This window comes from Rhynchophorus ferrugineus, unplaced genomic scaffold (assembly GCF_030347505.1).
Source record: "Rhynchophorus ferrugineus isolate W39M unplaced genomic scaffold, kcgeb_rfMv2 rfM2, whole genome shotgun sequence".
Taxonomy (NCBI): Eukaryota; Metazoa; Arthropoda; class Insecta; order Coleoptera; family Curculionidae; genus Rhynchophorus; species Rhynchophorus ferrugineus.
Window position 1 is genome coordinate 83,685,045 of NW_027472581.1, and position 26,323 is coordinate 83,711,367.

The 26,323-nt window shown below is 33.3% G+C and overlaps 1 protein-coding gene and 2 non-coding genes across 5 annotated transcripts; all 3 read right to left on the reverse strand.

Moving 5' to 3' along the window:
* Window positions 1-332: 332 nt before the first annotated feature.
* LOC143191505 (uncharacterized) lies at window positions 333-25,120 on the reverse strand. Of its 3 annotated transcripts, XM_076396676.1 has the most exons (10): window positions 20,097-20,365; window positions 16,064-16,257; window positions 11,046-11,284; window positions 10,745-10,995; window positions 10,501-10,678; window positions 10,262-10,441; window positions 6,634-6,894; window positions 5,187-5,380; window positions 4,915-5,128; window positions 333-822 (listed from the first exon to the last, which is right to left on the reverse strand). In XM_076396676.1, exons 1-10 carry the CDS (start codon window positions 20,212-20,214, stop codon window positions 444-446), a joined length of 2,208 nt encoding a protein of 735 aa, XP_076252791.1. In that variant the 5' UTR covers window positions 20,215-20,365; the 3' UTR covers window positions 333-443. The 3 variants fall into 3 exon arrangements, with proteins under 3 accessions (XP_076252791.1, XP_076252793.1, XP_076252792.1); XM_076396678.1 differs by lacking the exons at window positions 16,064-16,257; window positions 20,097-20,365 and adding an exon at window positions 25,002-25,120; XM_076396677.1 differs by lacking the exon at window positions 16,064-16,257 and having other exon boundaries at window positions 20,097-20,245.
* Window positions 11,411-11,528, reverse strand: LOC143192081 (5S ribosomal RNA). The gene has a single exon (XR_013004708.1). It is a non-coding gene; the product is annotated as a 5S ribosomal RNA (ribosomal RNA).
* Window positions 13,834-13,950, reverse strand: LOC143192096 (5S ribosomal RNA). Its single transcript, XR_013004721.1, has one exon. It is a non-coding gene; the product is annotated as a 5S ribosomal RNA (ribosomal RNA).
* Window positions 25,121-26,323: the final 1,203 nt, after the last annotated feature.

The following is a 26,323-nucleotide window of genomic DNA, read 5'->3' on the forward strand; positions in this document are numbered from 1 at the left end:
GAAGTTCTGTATAACCAGCGTACTCAGTGGACATAGCATCTTCTGGTTACTACCTAATTAGATCGATGTAGCAAAGCTTGGCTGGCCAACGTTTTCGAGATGCTGAAGAAGTGCGAAAATCGATCGCTGCCAAACCTATATCGTAAAAGAAGAGTGGTAGAAAATAATAGGAAATATTTTGATTAAGATACATTGTAGCAATTCTCAAAAAAAATCATATTTAAAATAAAAGATGATAAGAAAACATGGAAATGACTAACACATGTTCTTTAAGATTTCTAAGATGCAATTTCTATAATTTCTATGTTGCGTCTATAAAAAAAACTATTAAATATTTTATTACCACACACATTTATTGATGTCTATGCATACAAATCCACTGTTAATTATAAAACAGAAACAACAAAACAAAAAATCAACTACATTCTCATCTACTGTCGCTGCTACTGATTTAAGTCGCTGGTACTACCTGGCAAGGAAACACGCTCGATTTCCGTTTTGATCGCTTGTATCACCGATATAGCAGGATCGCTCGGTCGAAACCGACCTTCTGCCAGCACCTGATCCACGTTTACCCTAGGCTGTACCGCGCCGGGAGTTCGTTGAAGGGCGGAAGAACCGCGCTGTGCTGTCGGTGGACGACTGGAAGCTGCGCTGGATAATTTCGGAGCAGCGCTCACCGGCCTGGTTAATGGAGTAGGTACCGTGCTGCTCCAGGCGCAGCTCGGACCGGCGGAATAAGGATCCGGAGTTTTGGCACCTGTTGTCTTAGGTCTGGCTCGAACTGTGCTCGAATCTGTCCCTTCGCCAAGTCGAAAATTACTGGAAAAGTATCCAAAATATCATCAAACATGTACTGTTTTCAAAGCATCTGTAATCTAATGCCAAATGTAAGATTCAAAGTCGTATGGGAAACATTTTAGTGAAAGAAAACACTTTATTTATAATATTTATTACATTATTACAATGACTTTATTAGTATCAACCGATTGTTAAAAGGTATTTATTCAATATATTGGCCATTATTCTATACATTTTGCTCATTTTTATTTACACTTTTCATAATGTACACCATTCATAGAGCCATTTTGTAGCTTCTTCGAAATTAGCTCTTCTCTGCAAGCGTGTGCTCCATCGATACGAAAAAGTGGTGATCGGATGTATTCAGATCTGGAGAATACTACAGGTGCGATAAAACTTCTCGTCCAAGTGATTTCAACACTTATTTGACTGGTTTTACTGTAAGAGACTGCCCTCAAACGTGCAGTATTGTGGACGTTTCTTGATTAATGCACAGTTCAAATTAATCATTAGTTCTGAAGAGATCAGAATTAAGTGCAACTCTCCAGGTTTCAATACCTCATAATATACAACAGCAACCAGGTCCAACGAGACATAAAATATGGGTCTTTGAATTTGAATATAAAGAAACTATTGGAATATGAATTGAGTTTCTTTCATACATTTGAAGCAGCGTTTTACCGACGATTTTTTAATGTTCTAATCATAGAGTAATAGAGATGTAACTCAATAGAGGACTCTGGTGCAAAGTTTTGCTTTGCCCAACATCCAGAGGGCGCCATAATTGGCCGTTCAAGTAATTTGATTGGTCAATTTAAATCTCCATTATAAGTACCTGTAAGAAAAATATTTTACTGTGAAGACATTTGATTGGCTCATTAGTAATGTTTGGCACGTGACAGCCTTAACGTCATGTTTATAAATACGATTAAAGCAACTAATAAGTTAAAAGTAGCGACATCTAGATGTTGGACGTCGCGAAACATTTCCCCAAAATTTCCTATGAAGTTAAATCTCTATTTCTCTACGGTTCTAATTACCTGTCATCAATTCATGTCACTTATAATCGTATTATGTCACGTATGATCTTATAATCACAAACTTCAACTTGGCTCACATTCAACTTCTCTGCTAGTTGTTTTTAAATTTCCGTTTGGTCTTCATCCAGTAACCCTCGCAATTCTACATGTTCAAACGTTTTTATGGTTAGACCTCACCGTCTCTACTAGCAAACGATGAATTTCAGTGTTCATTTTCTTTTGATGAAACAAGAAACATAATGCATTATGTATATGCACGTTTTCAGGCCCAAACTGGATATTTTCAAAAATTATAAATCTATAAGACCGTTTCTTTTGCGGATTGTAACTTGTGAAGTTTTGAGGTTAATGTCGGTTGAATAAAATGACATATATATCAAATTATAATATAAGATATTATACTTATGGCTAATGAAATTTGCAACATAAACTGAAAGATAATTATATACCCATCCGGTATACTTAACCGTCCGGTCAATGACCAAACTTTCACCATTCGTTCAATGATCGGGTACCCGGGTACCTATATAGGTACCTAGATGTGCAAGTAATTAGTGTACTGAATAAAAAAAAATTCTGTGTAAACTGGCTATGTGGCATATGAAATAGCTATAGGGACACAGTTTATAGTCGTCATAGAAATAATAATAGCGGAATGCCAAGCCAATCGATATTTAGATACCGAGATGTCCTTTTCCCCTTCTCATGTCGTACGAAAAGAAAGAAACGTGTTCAGTTGAAATTCTACGAGCGTAGTGAACAGACTATGAAATATACACTGAAAGTGAAAATAAAATAGACAAAATTAATATTAATTATTAATATTATTAATATATAATAATAATATATTAATAAAAAAATTGTATTAAATCTAAATACAATGGCTGATTCATCGAGTTTTAAACGGTAAGGAGAGATTTAATTATTTTATTTTCAAGTAAATTATTTATTTTATGCTTTCAATATTAAAAAAAATTGTAATAAATAAATTTTAAATTGTTTACAATAGAGTCAACCGCTCTCAGAGTAATAAGAATTTCGAGAAAACATTCGAAGCAGAAGAATCTGATGATGACTGCGTATTAGATAGTGATGATGAATATTTTCCCCCGAGTCAGGCGGCAAATTCGGATTGTGATGATACAGATAATTAACATGAACATAAATAACAGTAAATTGTATATTTTATTCATAATAGATAATGAAATTGCACTTAATAATGAAGATAAACACCAGGAAGATGAAGATAAAGAAAGTGAAGATGGATGAGGATGAAGGAAGTAAAGTAGAAGCGACGGTGTCTGGAATGACAGCAAAAGATAGTACTCAGTGGGCTGCGACATTACCAAGTGAACATCAAGCTGGGAGGCGTAATATTGTTCGAAAAAGATGTGGACCCAATAGGAACACCAACATGCTGTCAAATCTAGATACGTTAAATTAGAAAAATATGTTCGGTATGTGAGAACCCTATTTGTGACGAACACTGTAGCAAAACCACGACATGTGAAGGATGTACAAAATAATTTAATATACTTCAATTTTTATATGGCACTGTAAAATAATAAATAAAATAATGTAAATAAATAAATAGTAAAAGAATGGAAAACTATATTAATAAAATAAAATCATACGGAGTTATGTATTTCTATTATTGTTATTGTTTATAATAAGAATTATTGTTTAATTATTGTTTAAATAAAAAAAAGTACAAACTATATTGTCTATTATCAATTTAAAAGTCAAATTAACTAAATACATTGATAAGCAGTCTCTGAAGTGTGTATAAACCCGTCGTGGGTACCCGGGTACCTGGATATTGAACAGGCGGGATATCAAGTTTGGTAGTTAATAACTTTTATTAATTAATTGATTGTTAAAACATTTGACGAAAAATGAATAAATATGGAAACTGAAAAAATAGAAAAAGTGAGTTAAATCCAACCCATCGTATTCACTTACATCGTACCGCGCTTAGTTCAATTTTGATCATATAATATGGTTAAGCGGCAATTCATTAGAAGAAAAGGTAAGAACACGTCTTCGTCTCTACAAGCACAGCCGTTTAAAGCCGTTTCACCTGGTTGGGTGTAACAAACTTGAAGTAGATATTAGATCCGTAGAGGAGTAGGGATCGAATTAACATCTTGTAAAATAAGCATTTGATGGTGATGTGAAGTCTGCTAGAAGGGCAGATTAGAGAAGATAGCAGGTTTTCTATCCCCGAACCTTTCTGGAATGCCTTCTGGATTTGGGAATGCCAACCGAACTGTCAGTCGAAGTGTAGATCTAGATATGTGACGTTATCCAGCCATGGAATTGTTGCGATATCTATCTTAAGTTCCAAGACGCGCAGTGCGTAACGCTTCTTATGAAAAGTGATGGCTTAGATTTCCAGAGGGTTGATTTGCAATCACCAGAATTTGAACAAGCTGACGGCATGATCGAGCTCCTTCTGTAAACGTTCTTGAATGGTAACCTCGAGCCTGGGGCCCAAGAACACTACTTAATCACTATCATTGTATCTTGTTCTGTGTGGGCATGCTACCAAGCCCAAATGTTATTCGCCATATTTGGTCCAATGAGCAATATGATTGACAGTTGTTTGTAATCTCTTTACAGCTGTCATTGTAACTCTTTCATATTTTTGATGCATTACTGGTATCAATATTGATCCACGGATACCACCTTATCTTATACATACATATGTCAATGAGTAACATCATTAACAGTTGTTTGTAATCTCTTTACAGCTGTCACTGTAACTCTTTCATATTTTGGATACATTACTGGTATCAATATAGATGCGTTTAAAATCTGAATTCTGGACCACATGTAATGTGGTAGCATATATCTAAAAGGCTTAATACTGTAGGATACCAATATATTCATCAATTTTTCAAATATTCCATAGTTTTCTATAAAAAAATATAGAGTTTAACATTTGTTAAAGTGAAACTTATAAATATTTGTTCTTATAAAATATTAATAACACAAAAATCAATATAAATAAGCAGAAAATATACACACTACAAAGTTCTATGTTGTATGAACTATATATAATTGATGTTACCTATTATCACTAGCTGAATGACTCTTGACGTCAATAGCGATAGGTCTGCTTCTGTCATCAACTGGCGTATTTATAGGACTGCCTTTCCTGCTACTACCAAAAAGACTGAACGTATCATCGAGTAGATCATGAAACCGCTTCCTCATCTTAGCAATGTTGCCAGTTGCCTTATAATCCTGCCTCAAGTCGTTCATTCCTTGATCAACACTTACACCTGAAAATTAACCAGTTGACTTTCATTTATTGTTTTATATAAAAGCAACATTCATCACCATGTCTTAATCTTTCATAATGCATATTCCAGACAGCTGGTCCAACAATGCCTGGGTCTTCCATTGTACCTACACTGCCATGTCTAGTCAAATATCCAGACTGGTATAAATCTGGTGATTCTCCACTTGGCATATCCAAGTGGGTCACGCTGACTGGCTCCAAAACTTTGGTCAGTGGTTCTGGCATACTGGTTCTAAAATATAAACCAATTTCGATTCTCAAATTCTGGAAATACACAATCTGCTAGAAATGAAGTAATTTATTGAGCTTATTTAAACAATATAGTAACTTTTTAAAAGCAAATTTCAAGCAAATATCTGTAAAAATATGTAACAATCTAACATGAAATCGGTTATACAATATTCCAGTTTTCAAATATATTTCTTAAAATTCCTAATAATCACTAAAATAACGGGTCAAAATTTACATTATCTACAAAGATATTCCACAGAATAGAGCAGTGAAAGATGTTTTGATTGAAATATATTTCATTTTTTGCAATAGTTAGTTAAATTAAAACCGTTTTGACTATGCCACAGTTATTATTAACATTTTTAAAATCCAGTTCATCCTTTTTAAAAACAAGTTTTAAGCAAATATCTGTAAAAATATGTAACAATCTAACATGAAATCGTTTATACAATATTCCAGTTTTCAAAGATATTTCTTAAAGTTCCTAATAATCACTAAAATAACGGGTCAAACTTTATATTGTCTACAAAGATATTCCACAGAATAGAGCAGTGAAAGACGTTTTGATTGAAATATATTTCATTTTTTGCAATAGTTAGTTAAATTAAAACCGTTTTGACTATGCCACAGTTATTATTAACATTTTAAAAATCCAGTTCATCCTTTTTAAAAACAAGTTTTAAGCAAATATCTGTAACAATCTAACATGAAATCGTTTATACAATATTCCAGTTTTCAAAGATATTTCTTAAAGTTCCTAATAATCACTAAAATAACGGGTCAAACTTTATATTGTCTACAAAGATATTCCACAGAATAGAGCAGTGAAAGATGTTTTGATTGAAATATATTTAATTTTTTGCAATAGTTAGTTAAATTAAAACCGTTTTGACTATGCCACAGTTATTATTAACATTTTAAAAATCCGGTTCATCCTTTTTAAAAACAAGTTTTAAGCAAATATCTGTAAAAATATGTAACAATCTAACATGAAATCGTTTATACAATATTCCAGTTTTCAAAGATATTTCTTAAAGTTCCTAATAATCACTAAAATTACGGGTCAAAATTTATATTGTCTACAAAGATATTCTAAAGAATAGAGCAGTGAAAGATGTTTTTAGTGAAATATATTTCATTTTTTGCAATAGTTAGTTAAATTAAAACCGTTTTAACTATGCCACAGTTATTATTAACATTTTAAAAATCTAGTCCATCAATAATTTTACCTTTAATGGATGAGACAAAACCTACCTTGGAAAGCTTTTAACACTAGGCATGGAAAGATAACTTTTCGGACTTATCACACCAGGATCCAAATTATGGGTAAAGTCCGGAGACTCATCTTTCCTGGAGGTGCTGCTATCCGAATCAAAAACCTCTGGCGGTAGTCTTCGAATGGCCGCATTCAGTGGGACTGTCTTGTTCATGGCGGCTCTTGGTCTACAGACTTTTTTCGGTGTTTTTCGTTTCTTTGATAGCGACATCAGAGGTGATATATCCAATGAACTTGAACTATAATAGTAAAATTATCATAATGTACAGATATATTCGATACGTAAAAAGTAAGCCACGTTTTTTAAAGTCCTTTTCTGTCATCATCTTGTTCTGGAAGTTCTAAATCATTGTATATTAAAATACTTTAACATTTTGTTTTAAGAATATGTCTATATATCAATAATTTCTTACTACATATCAATAATATCTTGATCCAGATAAGACATTTTTAAGACCAAAGTAACTTGTGAAGTTTTCAGGTGTCAGTTTGAATGTCAGTGGAATAATATGAGATATGTATCAAATTATAATATAACATAGCGAAATTTGTTACAAAAACCGCACGTGAATAAAATTCTGTCATTTTGCTGAAATGCTAGTGATATATCTATTCCATCCCTTGGTAGGATATATTCAATGAAAACCCAACAAAATAAAATTGATAGAAAGTTGATCCACGCTTGATATTTTGTACCTATTTGCTTAAAAAAATGGTTGATGAAAATGCTTAGAATACGACTGAGAACTGCAACTGAGCCAAACATCACAGAAAACTTGCCGAAAAATGCTATAAAAAATATGGAGACTGTAATGGAAAAAGTGAGTTCAATCCAACCCATCGTATTCACTCACATCGTACTTCCCATAGAAGTACAGGTAAGAAAAGGTAAGAACACGTCTTCGTCTCTACAAGCACAGTTCGAGTTATTGGAATAATAATACCACCGTCTAGAATCTTTTATAATTTACTCTGTCGTAAATAAAAGCTTTGGATTTACAAAATTAATCCATCAATATTAATTAATAGTCTATATGTTATAATAAAAGACCTATTTCTGATAAGAGATCTGTTATGTGGGTTATTTAAAAGGTCCTCGGAAAATCATCTTGTTCTGGAAGCTCTGAAATATTGTATATTAAAATACTTTCACTGTCTGTTTTAAGAATCTGTCTATATTCATCATCATCATCATCATCATAAAGTGAGAGATAATTCGTGATTATTGAGAAAATTTTAACATCTAAGGCAATACCCATATAATTAACTAAGTTAGTGGGTACTTTTAAGATTTCACTTTATGTTGAATTAAATATTAGATTGATCGATATTTACAACTATTTTAGTAACTTCCATCTGCTAATATTACAATATTTTCTACTTCATTTACAAAGCCTTAAAATCATTGCAATTCCTTAAAATCAGTCATAATGAATTCATTTGTTGAATTTGTATGGTTTCCTCACAATAACAGTCACTTTCAGGTAGTTGAAATGACCTGTTGTATGAATCGTTCATGTAAAGTTAATGTGTAAATAATGTTAAGCGTCTGAATATGAATATAAGTTTTATTTTATACCAATTTAAATATAAGCGATTTGGGCATTTATATCTATAGAAATCATCCACTATATTTAACGTGGTAAACCTCTTGAAAGACAGTAAGGTTTAAATTTCAACTTAAGGCGAACTAGCATTTCTACAATTCAAATTTGGATTTATTTTGTAGTAAATCAGTGTTTCCATATATTTGTTAACGTATGTATAATCATTGTAATCTACTTTTTGGTCTAGAATATGTCCTGAAGCTCATGAAGGTCCAAATTCAACTTTTCACTTTTGCTCAAAAGGGTTTAAGGATTTTTTCCATTAATAAGGCTGTATTCTGAAAATTGTGGAATTGTGGGCAAAAATTGTGAAATAAGGTTTTATTATGTTATCTTTCATCAGCGTATAGATTTCCTTTAACCGAAAACGTATGACTCCAAAATTTGAGAATATTTATATGGAAATACCTTCACACAAACTTCTCTAGTCATTCAATCAAGTTCAGAACCTTTCCTCAGACCGATTGTTTATTGCTATTGCAACTTCTTTTGGTGCAATTGATCTGTTAATTCCTCTTCTGGGTTTCCATGAAATATGTCTTCAAGATATTCTGGGAATCTGTTAAATTACTGTATGATTAACACAATAACAGTCACTTTCAGATAGTTGAAATGACCTGTTCTATGAATCGTTCTTGTAAACTTAATAGCGTCTGAATATGAATATAAGTTTATTTTACACCAATTTAAATATAAGCGATTTGAGCATTTAAATCTATAGAAATCATCCACTATATTTAACGTGGTAAACCTCTTGAAAGACAGTAAGGTTTAAATTTGAACTTAAGGCGAACTAGCATTTCTACAATTCAAATTTGGATTTTTTTGTGGTAAATCAGTGTTTCCATATATTTGTTAACGTATGTATAATCATTGTAATCTACTTTTTGGTCTAGAATATGTCCAGAAGCTCATGAACGTCCAAATTCAACTTTCCACTTTTGCTCAAAAATGTTTAAGGATTTTTTCCATTAATGGGGCTGTATTCTGAAAATTATGGAATTGTGGGCAAAAATTGTGAAATAAGGTCTTATTATGTTATCTTTCACCAGCGTATAAATTTCCTTTAACCGAAAACGTATGACTCCAAAATTTGAGAATATTTGTGTGGAAATACCTTCACACAAACTTCTCCAGCCATTAAATCAAGTTCAGAACCTTTCCTAAAATCGATTGTTTCTTCCTATTGCAACTTCTTTTGGTGCAATTGATCTGCTAATTCTTCTTCTGGGTTTCCATGAAATATGTCTTCAAGATATTCTGCGAATCTATTTAATTACCGTATGATTAACACAAGTTTCAAATTAGAATTATTTAAGAAGTTTAGGCAAGCAATGAAAGCGATTTCGTTATGGACGAAAAGCATTTAATTTCGCGAGGTAAACTGAGTGACTTGATTCGCGATCTGAAATTATTGAAAGAAAAAGCAGAGTTGCTTAAATGACGGTTGTAGGAATGTATGGAAACATCTTGACCCTAAAACGAAAGTCACTATATACAGAAAGAGAAACCACGCGATTTTGCTGTAATTGAAGAAAGAAAATGACATGCATTTCTGCAATGATCAATGATCAAAAGTCTATTTGATGTGATAAATACTAAATATGATCGAAATCGACACAATGCGTACAATGTTGGCCAATATCAAATACAGTGTGGTAATACCTTGTGGTAATCTAAAGATTGAAAAATAAATTTATTGTAATTAATTTCGAAATATTAGTTGAATTACATACTCATGACAGGTTATTAAACACTTGTGAACACACAGGAGGTACACAAGAAAATAATTAATTTATTGAATATTTTGAAATCTACAACCAATTTAAAAAACAGGCTGTTGATTTGGATTCTGCCCCTTATATACAGCTTTTGATTGCTCATGTCCAAAACCGTGTATATGTTACTTCTGTTATTAAGTAATTATATTAAATATTAATTTTAAAAAACATGGATTACTTTTCCCATTAATCGACTAAATATCTGAAAAATATTTTACCTTGATGACGTCACACTGGCAGAACTTCCAGGTCGTACAGACACGACGCCAGCTACATTAGATGACTTCTCGAAGTTGATATAAGTTGGAGTACCTTCACGTCTTTCTTGTCCCGGAGTATCCTCGTCCTGTACCAGTCCTTTGTTCTCGTGTGAACCGGATCTCTCAAATATATGCCTCCTAAAACAAAATTTAACTATATCCGAGCAACTTAATAGTTAAATGGGATATTTTCGTACTTGTTATCAACTCCCAAGCCACCACTCGATGGTGAGGTCGCTTTTTTCTTGGTGAAACCGAGTATCAGAAAGGCTAGCACCAGTAGAACTATCAGAACACCCATGATGGATACTCCAATCACAAACCAGGTGTTTCTGGCCTTGGATAAGCCCATTGGTTCGGTGGGTTTTAAATAAGCTATATTTTAGCATAAATTAGTGATCTAAGACTGAAGCTGAGGTAGTTTGTTAAGTCAATACGTACGTTCTGCTTTGATGAGAAATGGATAACCCAATTCGCTTTGTACTTCGTCATCAGTAACGAGTCGCATGTCGTTGGCTGCTGTATAGGCATCAACCGGTTTTCCCAAAACCTCCACGTGGTACAAAACCTCGATTTTATCATCTCCGTTCAGTTTTTCCTTATCGACCTTGTGAATGTAGACGTTAACTGGCTTGTCAGTGGGTGCACGTTTTCTTCGGTTCGACGCCAAACCCAAATGGTGATCTTGCTGCCTGAAACAGACTCATAAATATTTGGCGAGGTGTGTTTGATGGAGTCTTGCCTCTGAAATGCGACTTTATAGAGCTTTGCCAGGCTGTTTTTAAGATCGATGATGGTTGGGTCTTTGCCATCACTTTTAAGGACTGTCACCAACCAAAACTGTCTTCCCGCATCTAAACCATCGTCATCATCCCCAGGATCCATTCTACTTTCCTTGTCCAGAGTAGGTGTGGGGCTTATACTATCGACGCGGCCTCCTGACGATTCGCAGTCAAATGTACAGTTGGAATTTGATATGGACTATAAAAACAATAACAAATATCAAATTCAATTCTTATTTTATCGCGGACAATAAATATCAGATTTATTCATATCATAACAATTGTAAAAATAAAAAACATAAATTCAGTTTCAAATTTAAAGAAAAAGCAACGACACGCGGGGTTCCCAAGCGGTCACCCATCCAAGTACTAACCGCGCCCAACGTCGCTTAACTTCAGTGATCGAACGGGAACTGGTGGACCGACGTGGTATGGTCGTTGCATGTAATACTTGTCTTATTCATGATTTATCAAGTGATATTTTTATTATTTTATCAAGTAAATGTATTTTATTTTGGACATAATTACACTTATAATTTTTAATTAAATTTATAAATACTAGTTTATATAAAGATTCTCTGAACACTTTTTTAAATCAATATAATACAATATCTTTCATTAAGTATATTGTAACTTTAAATTTAACAAAGACTAATTATTTATTCAATATTATTTTTTCTAATGATATTCATTAAAAAAATAGCCTCGGGTCCTAATATGACTCCAGAAAATGTTTTCCGGTTGTTTAAAAACTTTATACCGAGTGTAAACCAATCAATAAGTATCTATGTAGTATTCTACAAGTTGATTTCTGTTTAAAGTCAAGTTCTTGAGCGCAATGAAGAATTCACTGCATGGGGACTTCGTGTTTGCTAGTTATGGATGTATGGTTTCGCAGCTGGAGTAGTTTGATTGTTGACTGTACGAATTGATTGAAATTTCTTAAAGATATCATACAATTTTGTTCTAGCGTTCAACAATATGATTCTGGACTGCAAAAAATGATGCTGATTTTTATATCCTCTACAATAACCTACGATAATTTGCCCAATTTTTTTTATAACATCTATATTATGTACGCTTAGTACAACCTTAATTATAAATTAATTTATTACTACATTTCATTTGTACTTGGATTAATTCTCAAGCTGTTTCTGCAGTATTTAATATTTAGCTGATTCTGCTAGAGGAATCGGGCATCCATTGAGTGATATAATTAAGTTTTTTTATTTCGCCGCCATGCAAAATTAACGTAGACAGATTTGAAGCTATTAAGTTGAATTTTCCAATCTTTCGTCCATTTGCAGATTTTGTTGACTGCCACTTGTACTTATTCTACTGCCCAAGGCAGAGATATGTCGTTTGTCGTGATAATTGTGTTGTCAGCAAAGGTTCCAAATAGTGTTTCTTTTGTTGTTGGAATGTCAGCCGTGTAGAGCAGATATAGGAGAGGTCCTAAGACGCTACCTTGTGGAACTTGCCAAAATAAATTTATAATGTTTATAAATTTTAAATGTCGAGAACGCCATTTCGTGCGATGCTCCAAATTTTCTTCCGAGAAGATATGACTCCAGCAATTGACAATAGTTACGCGGTAACAATTTGTTCATCTTACAGATAAATCCCAAATGTCAAGCTTGTGAGACATCCAGGAATATTGCAGGGCAGTATTTCTTTTCCTCAAACGCTTTTTCAATAGCTGCAGTTACTCTGTGTACTTGATCGATTGTTGAAAGGTGGTTTCGAAAACCAAACTGGAAATCTGGTATTATAACAACATTTTTAACACGTTTAAATATTAGTTTCTCAATTTGCCTAATGACTGTTAATATAACCTCCAACTTGACTGTAATATAATAGCTTCATCAACATGACCATTATAACCTATTCTGGTCACATTTTCAATGCATTCTATTGATGGCATTAGACAAATGAAGTAACGATATCATTTAGTAGTAGCTCGTAACACAATATGCTTTGCTGATGTCACCTTGTGGGATACCACAGCAAACTCTTATTTCCTTATCTAGCAAGCATTTAGACCGTGTTGTTAGAACCGTTCAAAATTGTATCAGAAAATCGAATTGTGGTTGAAATCATGGCGTATCAAAGGAAACGAGACAAAATCTACTCATGTAACATCCATCCTTTGTTGAAGGACTTGTCTCCCATTAAAATGAATAATTATGAACTCCCGCAGACAAACAATGTGAAATGCTTAACATGGAACAAATATATATAGTGACAAAACGCAAACAGCTTGGGCTTAAACTAAACCAAATGTATTGGCTGATAGGGCGTAAATCTAAATTATCATTAGACAAGATTTTACTGTATAAGTCAATACCTAGGGCCATTTGAACTTATGATATTGTACTGTGGGGTACTACTAGCAATTCAAGCATAGCCATCCTTCACATGTTCCAGAATAAACTGTTGCGAACCATCATCGATGTCCCATTTTATTTTACGTCTCCAACAAACTAGTGTTAGTGCAATTTCTCTGAAATACTGTTAGTGCAATCGCCAAACAGTTAAATGTGTTCGATGACAGTGTAGTCCGTAGGCTCAAACGTAAACTACCATACGAACTGATTAAAAAACACATGCAGTGAGATACATTTTGCAAGGGCGACCATGGACGGTATATACGTTCTACGAAAACATTTATTTGGTATTTTATAACCTATTCATTACAATAATTGTAAAAACATGCGAAATATAAATTCAGCTTCAAATAATAAAAAAATGCAACGACACGCGGGTTCCCAAGTGGTCACCCATCCAAGTACTAACCGCGCCCGACGTCGCTTAACTTCAGTGATCGAACGGGAACTGGTGGACCGACGTGGTATGGTCGTTGCGCATAATTTGTTTTACTCTCGATGGATATATGTCTAGCTTTATATTAATTATTTTCTAATTTATAATAGCTTTTCTCATTCCGTGAGATTGTGTCCGCATTAAACAAGAATTTTAACCTATCAATAAGTATCGATGCAAAAATTCCCCAAACTTATTTCTGTTTAAGGTCAAGTTCTTGAGCAAAATGAAGGATTGACTGCCTCGGGATTTCCCGTTTCCTAGTTATGTGTGTATGTTATATCAATTGTTGCGGCCCTGACTATGGAATCTTGGTCACTTGCAATGGCCATGTATAGTCTATCCAACAAAACAGCTAATGCGCGTCATCAAAATTTTAGACGTCAGCACGTCGTAATGTTGTCCATCAAATTGGACTTTTGGTTTACAATGTTTGTTGGTCTATAACCTTTAATTATTATTACTAACGTTTCGAAGGATTTTGTAGACATTTAACAACAGGGTCAACCACTACCTACACAAACCGAATTTCCGAATTTTATAGATTGATTTGGTTAAATGTTCCGACGCATCAGATAGCATTTTTTCAACTCTTTTCCAGCTTTTTTTAACTAGGGTTACATGAGAAGGAACAATCCGCTCCGAGTATAAAACTAATTTTATATTTTTACAAACTGCATTTAGCAGTATATCGTGCATTGGCTGTTTTATTGGAAAGGTTATATTTCAGAAAGGTGAAACGAGTGAGACGTAGAAAGAGTAGCATGCATTTAAGTTAGAGTGCACTTCCGAGGTGGTCCCATTGAAATCAAGTAGACACTAACTTGATCATAGAATCCGGGGAAATCGAGGGAAACCCCCAAATTTTAAAGGCACGTACAATGTTTTCACCTATATTATTGTATTTAAAATAATCAGGTAAGCTGATATTGAAAGCAGGTACCGGACCGTTATACCCTTCAGGGGTTTTTGAGAAGTATTTAGTAAGGGTTTGCTGACAAAAGTCAAGTCAGTGCAATAGCCGTTGTTTGCTTTTTATGCACAAATCATATCATATGAAAAGTCGTAGAAATATTCCAGGCAACAGCCACTATTGTGAAACGGTTCAAATGACCTCTAATCGTTCTATATTTTCAATCACTGTTTCTTTATTCCCATTTTTCCGCATACGGGCTGTACTTTTTCCTATGCTATCCATTGTAATATTTAATAAGAGAACTGTGTAATTTATTGAGTAAATATCTAACTAACTTATTAAGTATTTAATTTACTTTTAATTTACTACATGTATTTTATATTCTACTACATACACACATTTAGCTTCATACCTCCCTGAACCTATTTATCTATTTGCAATATTACTTGAACTACTACGAAATGATGAGTTTAAAATCGGCAAAAATAATCATACAATTTTGTGTCATATACACAAAATTAAATTTCGAACAAAACAAATCTAATTTGTTCCGACTTCAAACTCAATTCATCAAAGAGATTAGTTTAGCAAACAATTATAAAGCCTATTTTGAGTATGGGGTCCTATGGGGTTGCATTAAAATATCAAACCAACTAGTAATCCAACGCACCCAAAACAAAGTTCTACGATTGATTATCGTTATCGTACACAACCAACGAAGAGCTGCACAATGACCTCGAAATAAAATAGATACACGAAGTGAACCAAGATTTCGCCTTAAAACATAAAATAAGGTTGCTATATATCAGGAGCGTGGAAGCAATATATAAAATTCGATTTGTGCTGGTACTGATCGACCCTGTTGTCAAATATCTAAAAAATTCTTCAAAACATTGATAATAATTAGAGGTTATGAATCGGCAAACGCTTTGCGATATGTTGACGTCATGCATTTTGATGACGTGCCTGACGACTAGATGTCTTATTGAACTTTGGGGGTATTTTTATCTTAAATATATGGCTGACTAATCACTAATTTTAGGACAGCAAAACATATCAAAGAAAAGAAAAAGTCATCGAATTATTAACATTTGCAACATAACAATGAATTTTAGAAAGGGACAAATCACTAATGAAAATAGGTCGATGCTTAATCGATGACGTTAGTTTGATAGGCCGAAATGTTAAATTAATTTAATAAAATATACAAGAACCACGTGGTATAGAGGCGAAGGTTACCTGGTTGTTTGTTGTCTTGGGTGTTTCGACGTAGACCGTTGACACAACGGTTGATGTCTTATACACGACTCCGGGCGAATCTGATATCCAGACATTGTCATCGGTAGGACCATCGCCAGACCCAGTCCAGAAGAAATCCTCGAACCTGTAGGATTTTTGTTCGGTGTAATGGGCGTTCTCCAAGAACAACAGATCTATAAAATAGATGAATCGTTTCAAAATACCTATATGATTTCCTTAATTTTTCTTGATTTACAAGCTTCTTGATGTTTGAATATGATTCCTATTCTAATTGTCATATGGAATATTTCACATACGCTGATATACCTTTGTATCGATTGATATATAAGTTATTGTACACCATTCTGTCTATAGATTTTACTTCACTATAACAATATTGTAAATTAATATTAACGCTTTTTATAATAATATTTAACAAAAGTGTTGTTTTTTATGACATATTATATATTATACGGTTATATGGCATGTTCCATATTTATATAGGTTATTTAACTGTTATTACATATATGTTTATTATATAGTATATAGTATATCCAAAGTAGTAGTGAACCTACGTCATCAAAATGTATAATGTATTTCCTCTTGCAGTTTATAAATTCGATTTAATACTGGTCTATATTTTCCTTCTCATTTTATTTTAGTTAAAAAGAGATACAATGCTGTGTGTTATGTTAAAACATGTAACCGGATCAGTCTGCTAAAGTTGTACGGTTGTCAAATGTCTGCAAAATTCTTTAAAACACTAGTGTTAATAAGTTGTAACGTTCTTTTGGTGCTTGGCTTGTTTTTATACATTTCAAATCGCTCCTTAATATTTGTGATTACTCTGGTTAAAAATGCCAAGGCCAAATAAATAGTCAATCAGAAATAAATTAGGTCTCTAGTCAATAATTTCGAACAGGAACGAGATAATGGGGACCCGTTCCTACCAGTAAAATTCATTAGAGAGTTAAGTATTGATACCATTAAATATTAAGCTTCTGGGGTTTTTATTGCAAATATTTTTATTGCGTTGAAGCTAAACATGTAATAACACAAGAAATGAAGAAGAAATATAGTGATATCATAATGATTTGACAAGAAAACTGAGCAACGAAGGAAACAATAACTAACTCCAAAACATTTAGTTTTATATAAGGTTGCACATGAATTTGTATCACAATCTGTATAAAATTTACAAAATGTGGGAGGAATATATTAGAGCTTGCTAAAAAATAGGTATATTTAGATAGATAAATATTGTTCGAGCCCCAAAAGCCATTTGTGAATAAGGAATTGTGAATTAGGAAAAATATTCTAATTAAAAGAAGATATTCCTGTCAACGGTAAAATGTTGAAAATATTCTTATAAGTAAGGGAAATCTTTTAAGGGGATATTGTTATACTAGAATAGAAATTCGATTTTTTAAATATTTCCAAAGCTCGATCCTTTAATAATATGTTCCTAAAAAAAAAACGTTTTTTAATATAAATTATTTTCGGAGATATAGAAATTTTAGTCACTAAAAAAGTGACGTAGCATTTATTTAAAAACCAAATTTTAAACGCGTTTTCTTGTAAACTATTTTTTATCCCATTATTAACTATATTATTATTATTCGATATTATTATTAACTAGTAAAATCATATTAACCGTTTCGAAATAAGTAGTTTAGAGAATAACGAGTTTAAAATTTCGTTAAAGCGTTGGCAGCTATACCTTAATATCTAATTTGATTTTTTAAAGGATAAAAAATTTTTTTTTCTAGACTAGGAGACTTAAAGACTATTAAACTTAAATATATAGAAAAAGAATATAGTTAAGTATTATATATTATTGTCATCGATAATTTATATATTATTGTCATCGATAATAGTTTGAACAAATTCGAACTAAACATTTTAAAAACTTCTGACTACCCTTCTATTCTTAACTATTTTAACTGCCCTTGCATTTTAAGTGTTAAATATGATAAAAATTCAAATTACAAATAAACAAAGCAAAAAATATAATAACATAATATTAAAGTCTCAAAAAACAATATAATATTTACTAATAATAATATAAAAGCTATTCAAGTCTTTCGAATGAAATGATGAAATGAAAGATTAATTATGGAACTCCAGTTATAAATCATTCAATTCAAATCAACCCTTTAAGAACCGTTGTTCTGTACCTTTCGAATGCATGTTATAGAAAGATTGTTTTGTACCAGGCATATTACGATTCCCAACTATTGTAGCTAGATTTTTGCATTTTAAGCAACATATATAGTACTAACTCAGGTTATAAATAAAGCATCAAATGTAAAGACACAAGAAACAACAGCATTAATGCATATAATTACATCTCTAAATTTCCATACGTAACACAGTGCAAGAACTCTTCAAGTCTTAGGAATTAAATAATTGATTATTAATAAAATACAGTTATAAGTTGATTAATTCAAATATCTATCTTTTAAAAACAATAATTTGGTGTCTTTCTGGTTCATGTTACACAAATAACAGGTTAATTGAAAAGTCCCAGGCCTGACACATAGATGGCGCTACTAAAATTAAATCCATATGTTTCTTAGTTAGCCCTAACCATCAAAAGATGCGCGTATAAATTTGACAGCTGTCGGATAATTAGTTTGTGAATTATAGCATTTTGAGTGAAGCAACTTTTGTTATTGTGAATAAAATGGATAAAAAGGAATTTCGCCTGTTGATAAAATATTCCTTTCTGAAGGAAAAAATACAGTCGAACAAAAAACTTTGCTTGATGCCGAGTTTCCGGACAATGCCCCAGGAAAATCAAGCATCAAGGTGCATTGGTGTGCTAAGTTTAGAAGTGGTGAAATGAGCACCGAAGACGGTGAACGCAGTGGACGCCCAAAAGAGGTTGTTACCGACGAAAACATTTGACGAAAATGAATGACCGTAAATTGAAATTGAATGAAATAGCAGACACCCAAAAGATATCATCTTAACGTATCGACAGTCATCCGAGTGGGACTGCACACGATTAAGCTGCTCCAAAGCGTGGGAAAACGCAACAGTCGGCTGGCAAGATTATGGCGTCTGTATTTTGGGATGCGCATGGAATAATTTTCATTGACTACCTCGAAAAGGTAAGGACCATCAATAGCGACTATTACATAGCGTCATTGAGCGTCATTGGACCGTTTGAAGGACGAAATCGCCGATAAACGGCCGCATTTGAAGAAAAATAATGTGCTGTTTCACCAAGACAATGCACAGGATCACAAGTCAGTGAAAACGATGGCAAAAATCCATGAATTGGGCTTCTAATTGCTTCCTCATCTACCGTATTACCCAGGTCTCGCCCTCAGCGACTTCTTCCTTCTCTCAGATCTCAAAAGAATGCTGACTGGGAAGAATTTTTCGTCGAATGAAGAGGTGATCGCCGAAACTGATCCCTATTTTGAAGCAAAGGACAAGTCGTACTACAAATATGGTATCGAAAAATTGGAGGATCGCTATAATCAGTGTATCAGCCTTGAAGAGAATAATGAATTTTAATTAAAAAATGTAACATAAGGCCGGGGACTTTTCAATTGACCTGTTATTGTTTTGTACTAGGCATTTTTCTATTTCCAACTATTGTAGCTAGTTTCTTGCATTTTTAGTAATATATATAGTATTAACTCAGGTTATAAATAAAGCATCAAATGTAAACAAGAAACAACAGCATTAATAGATATAATTGCATCTCCAAATTTCTATAAGTAACACAGTACAAGAACTCTTCAAGTCTTAGGAATTAAATGATTGTTAAATTAATAAAATGCAGTTATAAATTGATTAATTCAAATATCTATATTTTAAGAACGATTATTTCATTCTGTGCCTTCCAGGCATGTTACAGAAACATTATATTGTACCAGGCACGAAGAAATATCAATCATAAAAAACGAGGCTTAGTTCGATAGTTTGATTAATTTGTAACGATTTCCCCTGCTGGGAAACAACAGACGTAATATATCTTTTAGGTTATACGAACAACAAACTAGACAGAAACAAATACCTGTCCCGTATACATGTGTAGCCAACTGTGCTATATCAACCTTGGAAAAGTCCAAACCCTCTTCCGCTATGATTTCACTGAATACTGTCACCAATATCAACATAAAAAACCGTTTCATGCCGATTTCCCAAACGTTAGAATCACATTCGCGGTTTTAATGACGTCGCACTGAGTTCTATCCCATGTTCCTATACTTTCCCGTCTATGCCCGTCGCGATTTTCACAAACACAAGGGAACAGAATAACGCCAAACTCTTCCACAGGTCATCGGGACATTCTCCTGCAATGCCTGATGCATCGTTGTTGAATTCTACGTCGAACGCTTCCGGCATTGATCAAACAACGCGCTTCGCGAATATACTGGGCATCGATTCCCGAAGTGTGTCGGTTTTTCCGACCGGTTTTCGACGATTGACGATGTTTTTTATACACGCGAAGGGCTATTTTGACGATGTAATGAAAAACTACTCATTTCTGTACGCGGCTATTGTCTAAATTGGATGGAAAACCGATACGAGAGCACTGTTGTTCGGAAATAACAGCAACGATCGCAGGGAGTTGTTACCATTGAGACGGACAATAACAACAGAATGGTTTCGGGTTTGATTTCGCTCTTCCGTCTTTCGCTGTTCATTCCGACGCTGATGCGTTTTGGCCGTGTGCTTTTGTTTAGAAATAAAAATGAACCTGTTTGTACTGTGTTTCATTCACCGGTACAGTGAACTTGTTTTATTGATTTATGTACTTGACACACAAACATATAAATGGTGTTGGTTTTTGTAATTATTAGAACGAGGCAAAACTATTAGGGTATTGTAGCAGAACACTTACACATTTTTTTTAAATTACCATTATTTAACGATCTATAACAGGTCAATTGAAAAGTCCCCGGTCTGACACATAGATGGCGCTACTAGAATTAAATCCATATGTTTTTTAGTTAGCCCTAACCTAAAAGATGCGTGTATGAATTTGACAGCGGTCGGATCATTAGTTTGTGAATTATAGCATTTTGAGCGAAGCAACTTTTGTTATTGTCAAAAAAATTGGATAAAAAGAAATTTCGGGTGTCGATAAAATATTGCTTTTTGAACGGAAAAAATACAGTTGTAGCAAAAACTTGGCTTGATGCCGAGTTTTCGGACACTGTCCGAGGAAAATCAACCATAAAGGAGTGGTATCCTAAGTTCAGACGTGGTGAAACGAGCACCGAAGACGGTGAACGCTGTGAACGCCCAAAACAGGTTGTTACCGACGAAAACATTTAATAAATCCATTAAATTATTTTGAATGGCCATAAATGAAATTGAATGAACTAGCAGACACTCTAAAGATCTCAATTGAACGTGTACACTATATCATTCACGAATGTTTGGGTATGAGAAAGCTCTGTGCAAAGTGGGTGCCGCGCGAACTCACTTTTGACCAAATACAACGACGAGTTAACGATTCGGAGCCGTGTTTGAAGATGATCAAGCATACTTGATAAACCCGAGTTTTTGCGTCAACATGTGACAAACAAAACATGGCTCCATTATTTCACTCCGAAGTCACATTCACACGATGAACCCGCTCCAAAGCGTGGCAAAACGCAACAGTCGGCTGGCAAGGTGACTGTTGACTACCTTGAAAAAGGAAGAACGGTCAACGGCGACTACTAGATAGCGTTATTGGAAAAACGGTCGTATTTGAAGAAAAAGTATGTGCTGCTTCACCAAGACAATGCACCGTGTCACAAGTCAGTGCAAACGATGGCAAAACTCCATGAATTGGGCTTCGAATTGCTTTCACATCCACCGTATACTTCAGATCTGGCCACAGCGACTATATCCTGTACTCAGATCTCAAAAGAATGCTTGCTGGGAAGAAATTTTCGTCGAATGATCGTCGAAGAGGTGATCGCCGAAACTGAAGCCTATTTTGAAGTAAAGGACAAATCGTACTACAAAAATGGTATTGAAAAGTTGAAGGGTTGCTATAATCAGTGTATTGAAGGGAATTATGTTGAATAAAAAAAACTAATTTTGCCAAAAAATGTGTTTTACTATGGTAGGCCGGGGACTTTTCAATTGATCTGTAAACAAAACAAAATCAAGACAATACAATTCATCTATGTGATTCACTTGTCGTCAGTGAATTTCACATACATGCTTGGCGCAATATGACATAAATTACGCCATTAAAATGGCGTAATTACACAATTCATTCACAGTAACATAGGTATGTCAATCAAATAATTTAAACTGTTGCGAGAGGAAACCTGTTCGATACTAATTCTAAAAATATTAAAATTAATTATGCTAAACGAAGATAATCTAAAACCGATATATCCGGCCGTTGGCGGTTTTCAGGAATCATCACGTACACATTTCCGCTGGATCTCTTCGAAAATAATCGAGTTCTATCTCGCCGACGCGTCACCTAACGAGAATTGTCTCGTCAAAATTCAACGGATCTAAGAAGAAAGAGCAGGATTTCGATAAGGACAACGATTTCTATTTAACGCGAAAACATAGCGCGCGTTATAAATAAATGTAATTAATTTCAAAGCATCAACATATGTTACTCATCGGTGGTCGATGGTCAAATAATATCAGGATGTAGTCGGTGATAAATATGTTGGAAATGTGTTTTAACACATGACACGTCATGGAATTGCAATCGAAATTAATTGATTAACAACAAAGGTAAATCACTTGTCGAAACCTTGAATTCTTAAAAAGCTTAGTTTAAATGTATTTTCGATTTATTTCGTGTCAGTTGTTTCGTAAATCGTGCTGTACCACCAGGAAGAGACGAGAAATTTACTAATAATATGCATATACGGTAGTCCAAAAATAATATACAGATTGTACATCAATTCAATAGCAACGTTTTTTTTGAAAAAGTCAATAAAACATTTTTTCAAACGTTTCTCGTATTTAATAATTGAAGCTGTCTTCATCTCGTCTGAAACATAATTAATTGACACTGTTTTGTTATTATAAAATAGTGCATATCCCGGTTGTTCAATTTTAAACAACACATTCTTTGAATGTTTCAGTACGATATGTGGCGCATTTTTTGGTGAATCGCCAGATTATTTTGCATCAGATCAACACGACAACATCTAAGAGTACCACGTTTGTTAATCCATTGTAATGATCGAGGCCTTTCATCAAGGCTTTTCTATACAACCTTAAAATGTTATTAACCAAATAAACATACTTGAAAAGACTGGTGGTAGTAGTAATAGTAGTATATAATAATGTAATAGTAGCAGTAGAAACAGTATTTGATAAAGTAAGAAGAGAAATACTATGGGTTTTATAAGAATAAGGATGAATAAACAATAATATTATAGGAATAATTCAATCAATACCGTCATTGCAAACAACATGGAAAATGCCAAAACCACAGCAGAACTAAGACAATGGGAAAATATAAGCCCAAAGCTTTTTATAACATTAACTGATGAAGACGGTAGTAATTAAGATATGTTTTGTTAGTAATTAATTTTTTTTGTTTATGCCACAAAATTATATTATTATTTTTATATCGTTTGGGCTCGGCACCGACTTCAAAGTAATCAGTTGGTAGTAGTTAAAATAATATTGTAAATAGATAAATGGGTTTAGCTAGGTATTAAGCTAAATTGTGTCTATATAATAGAATATCAAATATGTGTAGTAGACAAGTCTCATTATTTTTTAGTTTTTAGTGAGCTTCTTAATTGTTTTATGAAGTCGCTTAAATTTTTTTGATATATTTTATTTTTCTCTTTTTAGTGTTAGATATTTATTCAATATATTACACAGTTACTTTATTTAATATTTCAATAGGCCAAGTAAATGTGCAGCCCGTATGAAGAAAAATAGAAATAAAGAAACAATGATTGAAAATAAGGAGCGCTTCAGGCAACGTGGTCCGCTACCTAGCCTAGATGATTTGACAAATGTTTTAACTAAACAACAACAAAAAGTTATTGTCCCCGCCGAACGTCCCCGAATCGAACCAGTAACCTTCTTTTGGGAGCTAAACGTTTTAACCATTACAGCATAGAAGCAGTTGTCTGCAATATTTCAGCGAGGTTTTATATACTCTAATTAGTTCTTAAAAAGCAAACTGCATGGCTTTTGCCCTGAACGACTTCCGATTTTCTGTCACATCAGCTGAGTAATAACACTATACCCAAATATCTGATTATTTTAGATAAAAAATATGTAAAAACTTTGTATGTACGTGCCTTTGAAATTTGAGAGTTTAGTCGATTTCTCCCCTACCCCCGAACAGTTCCTCATTTGTTTCCAATAGGACCACCTCGGAAGTGCATTCTTTCGAATAAAAAGAGAATTTTGAAAATCGACCCACAATTGACGGAGAAATCGATGAACATATATATATATATATATATATATATATATATATATATATATATATATATATATATATATATATATATATACATAACCGAATATAGAACCTCCTCCTTTTCCGAAGTCGGTTAAAAAATTTGAAACGTTGGGGTGCAGAATGTCTTTAAAAACACACTTCTTATATTCCCCTTTCGATTTGCCAGGGTATAAAAGAGATAGAAGGGCGTTATCAAGGTAAATGGAATGCTAAAATGTTACCAGATTATTGTTGGTTTGTAATGAAAGAGGATTCTACTGGTCACAAGAGGAAAAGTTAATATATGACTCATTTTTTCTATTGACCATTTCAAGCAGAGCTATTTTGATTAATTGTCTATTTGTAAATATATATTACTTTTTTATAAAATTAATAATATATATAAATAAATATGATTTAAAATTTTCATACTGTCTTTAGGTATTTATAGTACTTTATTTATCACAACTTTAAAATGATACAATTTGATAAAAAAAATTAGATTTATTTAATGTTATAGGACACTCCTTTTACCAATGAGGGTTTTTCTGGACTGGACCTATTGTTTAACGCGCGTTAACTGGCGTGACTTGGATCATTTTCCTTGTCGGCCCTTACACTATTACTTAGCACGATCACAATTATAAAACAATCACAAAGATAAATTTACGACCATGTCCCAGCAGGATTCGAACCCGCGACTATGGCAACAGTAGGTAGACCGTCCTATCGCCTTTACCACTACGTCAATAAATAGGTATCAGCTGTGAAGGTTACCGACTTGAATTTGTATTTTACGTATGGATTTTTCGAATATCCGAATGCATGCAACGTATATACCAATGGAGTGTCGTAAGTAAGACGCCGAAGCTTCACTATAATTTAAAGAATTTCAAGGCCCACTTGCGAAATTATTGAACAATATCAGCGCGCGTAGACCCAAACATCACCATCATGAGGTAAATTAAAGAAAATGGTTGTTTGTGAATTTTTATTTCCCTATATTTTGACGGCTTGTGTTTATATATAGCTATGCAACTTTTTCCTGTAATTCTATTATGTATATAAAGTAAATAAACAGGGTTTTTATCTCGTAATGACTAGCTAACACTTTATAAATATTTACATATAAATAATTGCTACAAACACATACTCTAGCATGGAAATTTGAAATCCCACGATGATCTAGTTTTTCGAGACAATAATTACAAGGTTGTACAAATATGTTACAAACTAATTTATTCTACAATGCAAAAAATATATACATAATACACAAGCACGTTTCAGTAAATATATATGGCAATAATCAGACGAAAAAGTCGGAAAGTTCGTTAACCTTTTTATATATTAGTAAGACATAATTCCAGATAATGGTAAAGTAATATTTCCGAAAAGTGTTTAAAATTCAAGATTTTTCTTCTAAATAGTATAATGATGTTAAATAGAATTAAGAGAAAGTTTATTTGTCCTTTCTCTACCTGCTGTACACCAAGAATATTTCTACTCGAACTAAAACTGGTACAAATAAGCTTTAAAGGTTTTTTTGTATAACTTTGAAACTATTTTGAGAAAATTAATATTAAATGCTTGCATGTATTATGATAATTTTTTCACTTTAAAAGGAATTTTTTGAAAATAATTAGTACAATATATATTAATCAATATATTCATACTCATTGTCTACCACTTTTTCCCATCTATAGCATTTCAAAACAATGCTAGCCTGCATTCATTCTTTTGAGCTTCGCCATACTTCCAAAGCATGTGCCAACGAAACCATGCTGCATAGATAGATTGGTAATCAGAATTTACGGCAGAACTCCCCATTCGAACTGCTACAGTGTATCCTGCAGTCT

Bases quoted from the DNA above. Each gene is read 5' to 3' on its own strand.
- LOC143191505 (XM_076396676.1), bottom strand. From the start codon at position 20,214: ATGAAACGGTTTTTTATGTTGATATTGGTGACAGTATTCAGTGAAATC. The intron at 11,285-16,063 runs GTAACCTTCGCC...TTGTTTTTATAG, and splicing joins CCAAGACAACAAACAACCAG to TCCATATCAAATTCCAACTG. The intron at 823-4,914 runs GTAACATCAATT...ATACTTTTCCAG, and splicing joins CATTCAGCTAGTGATAATAG to TAATTTTCGACTTGGCGAAG.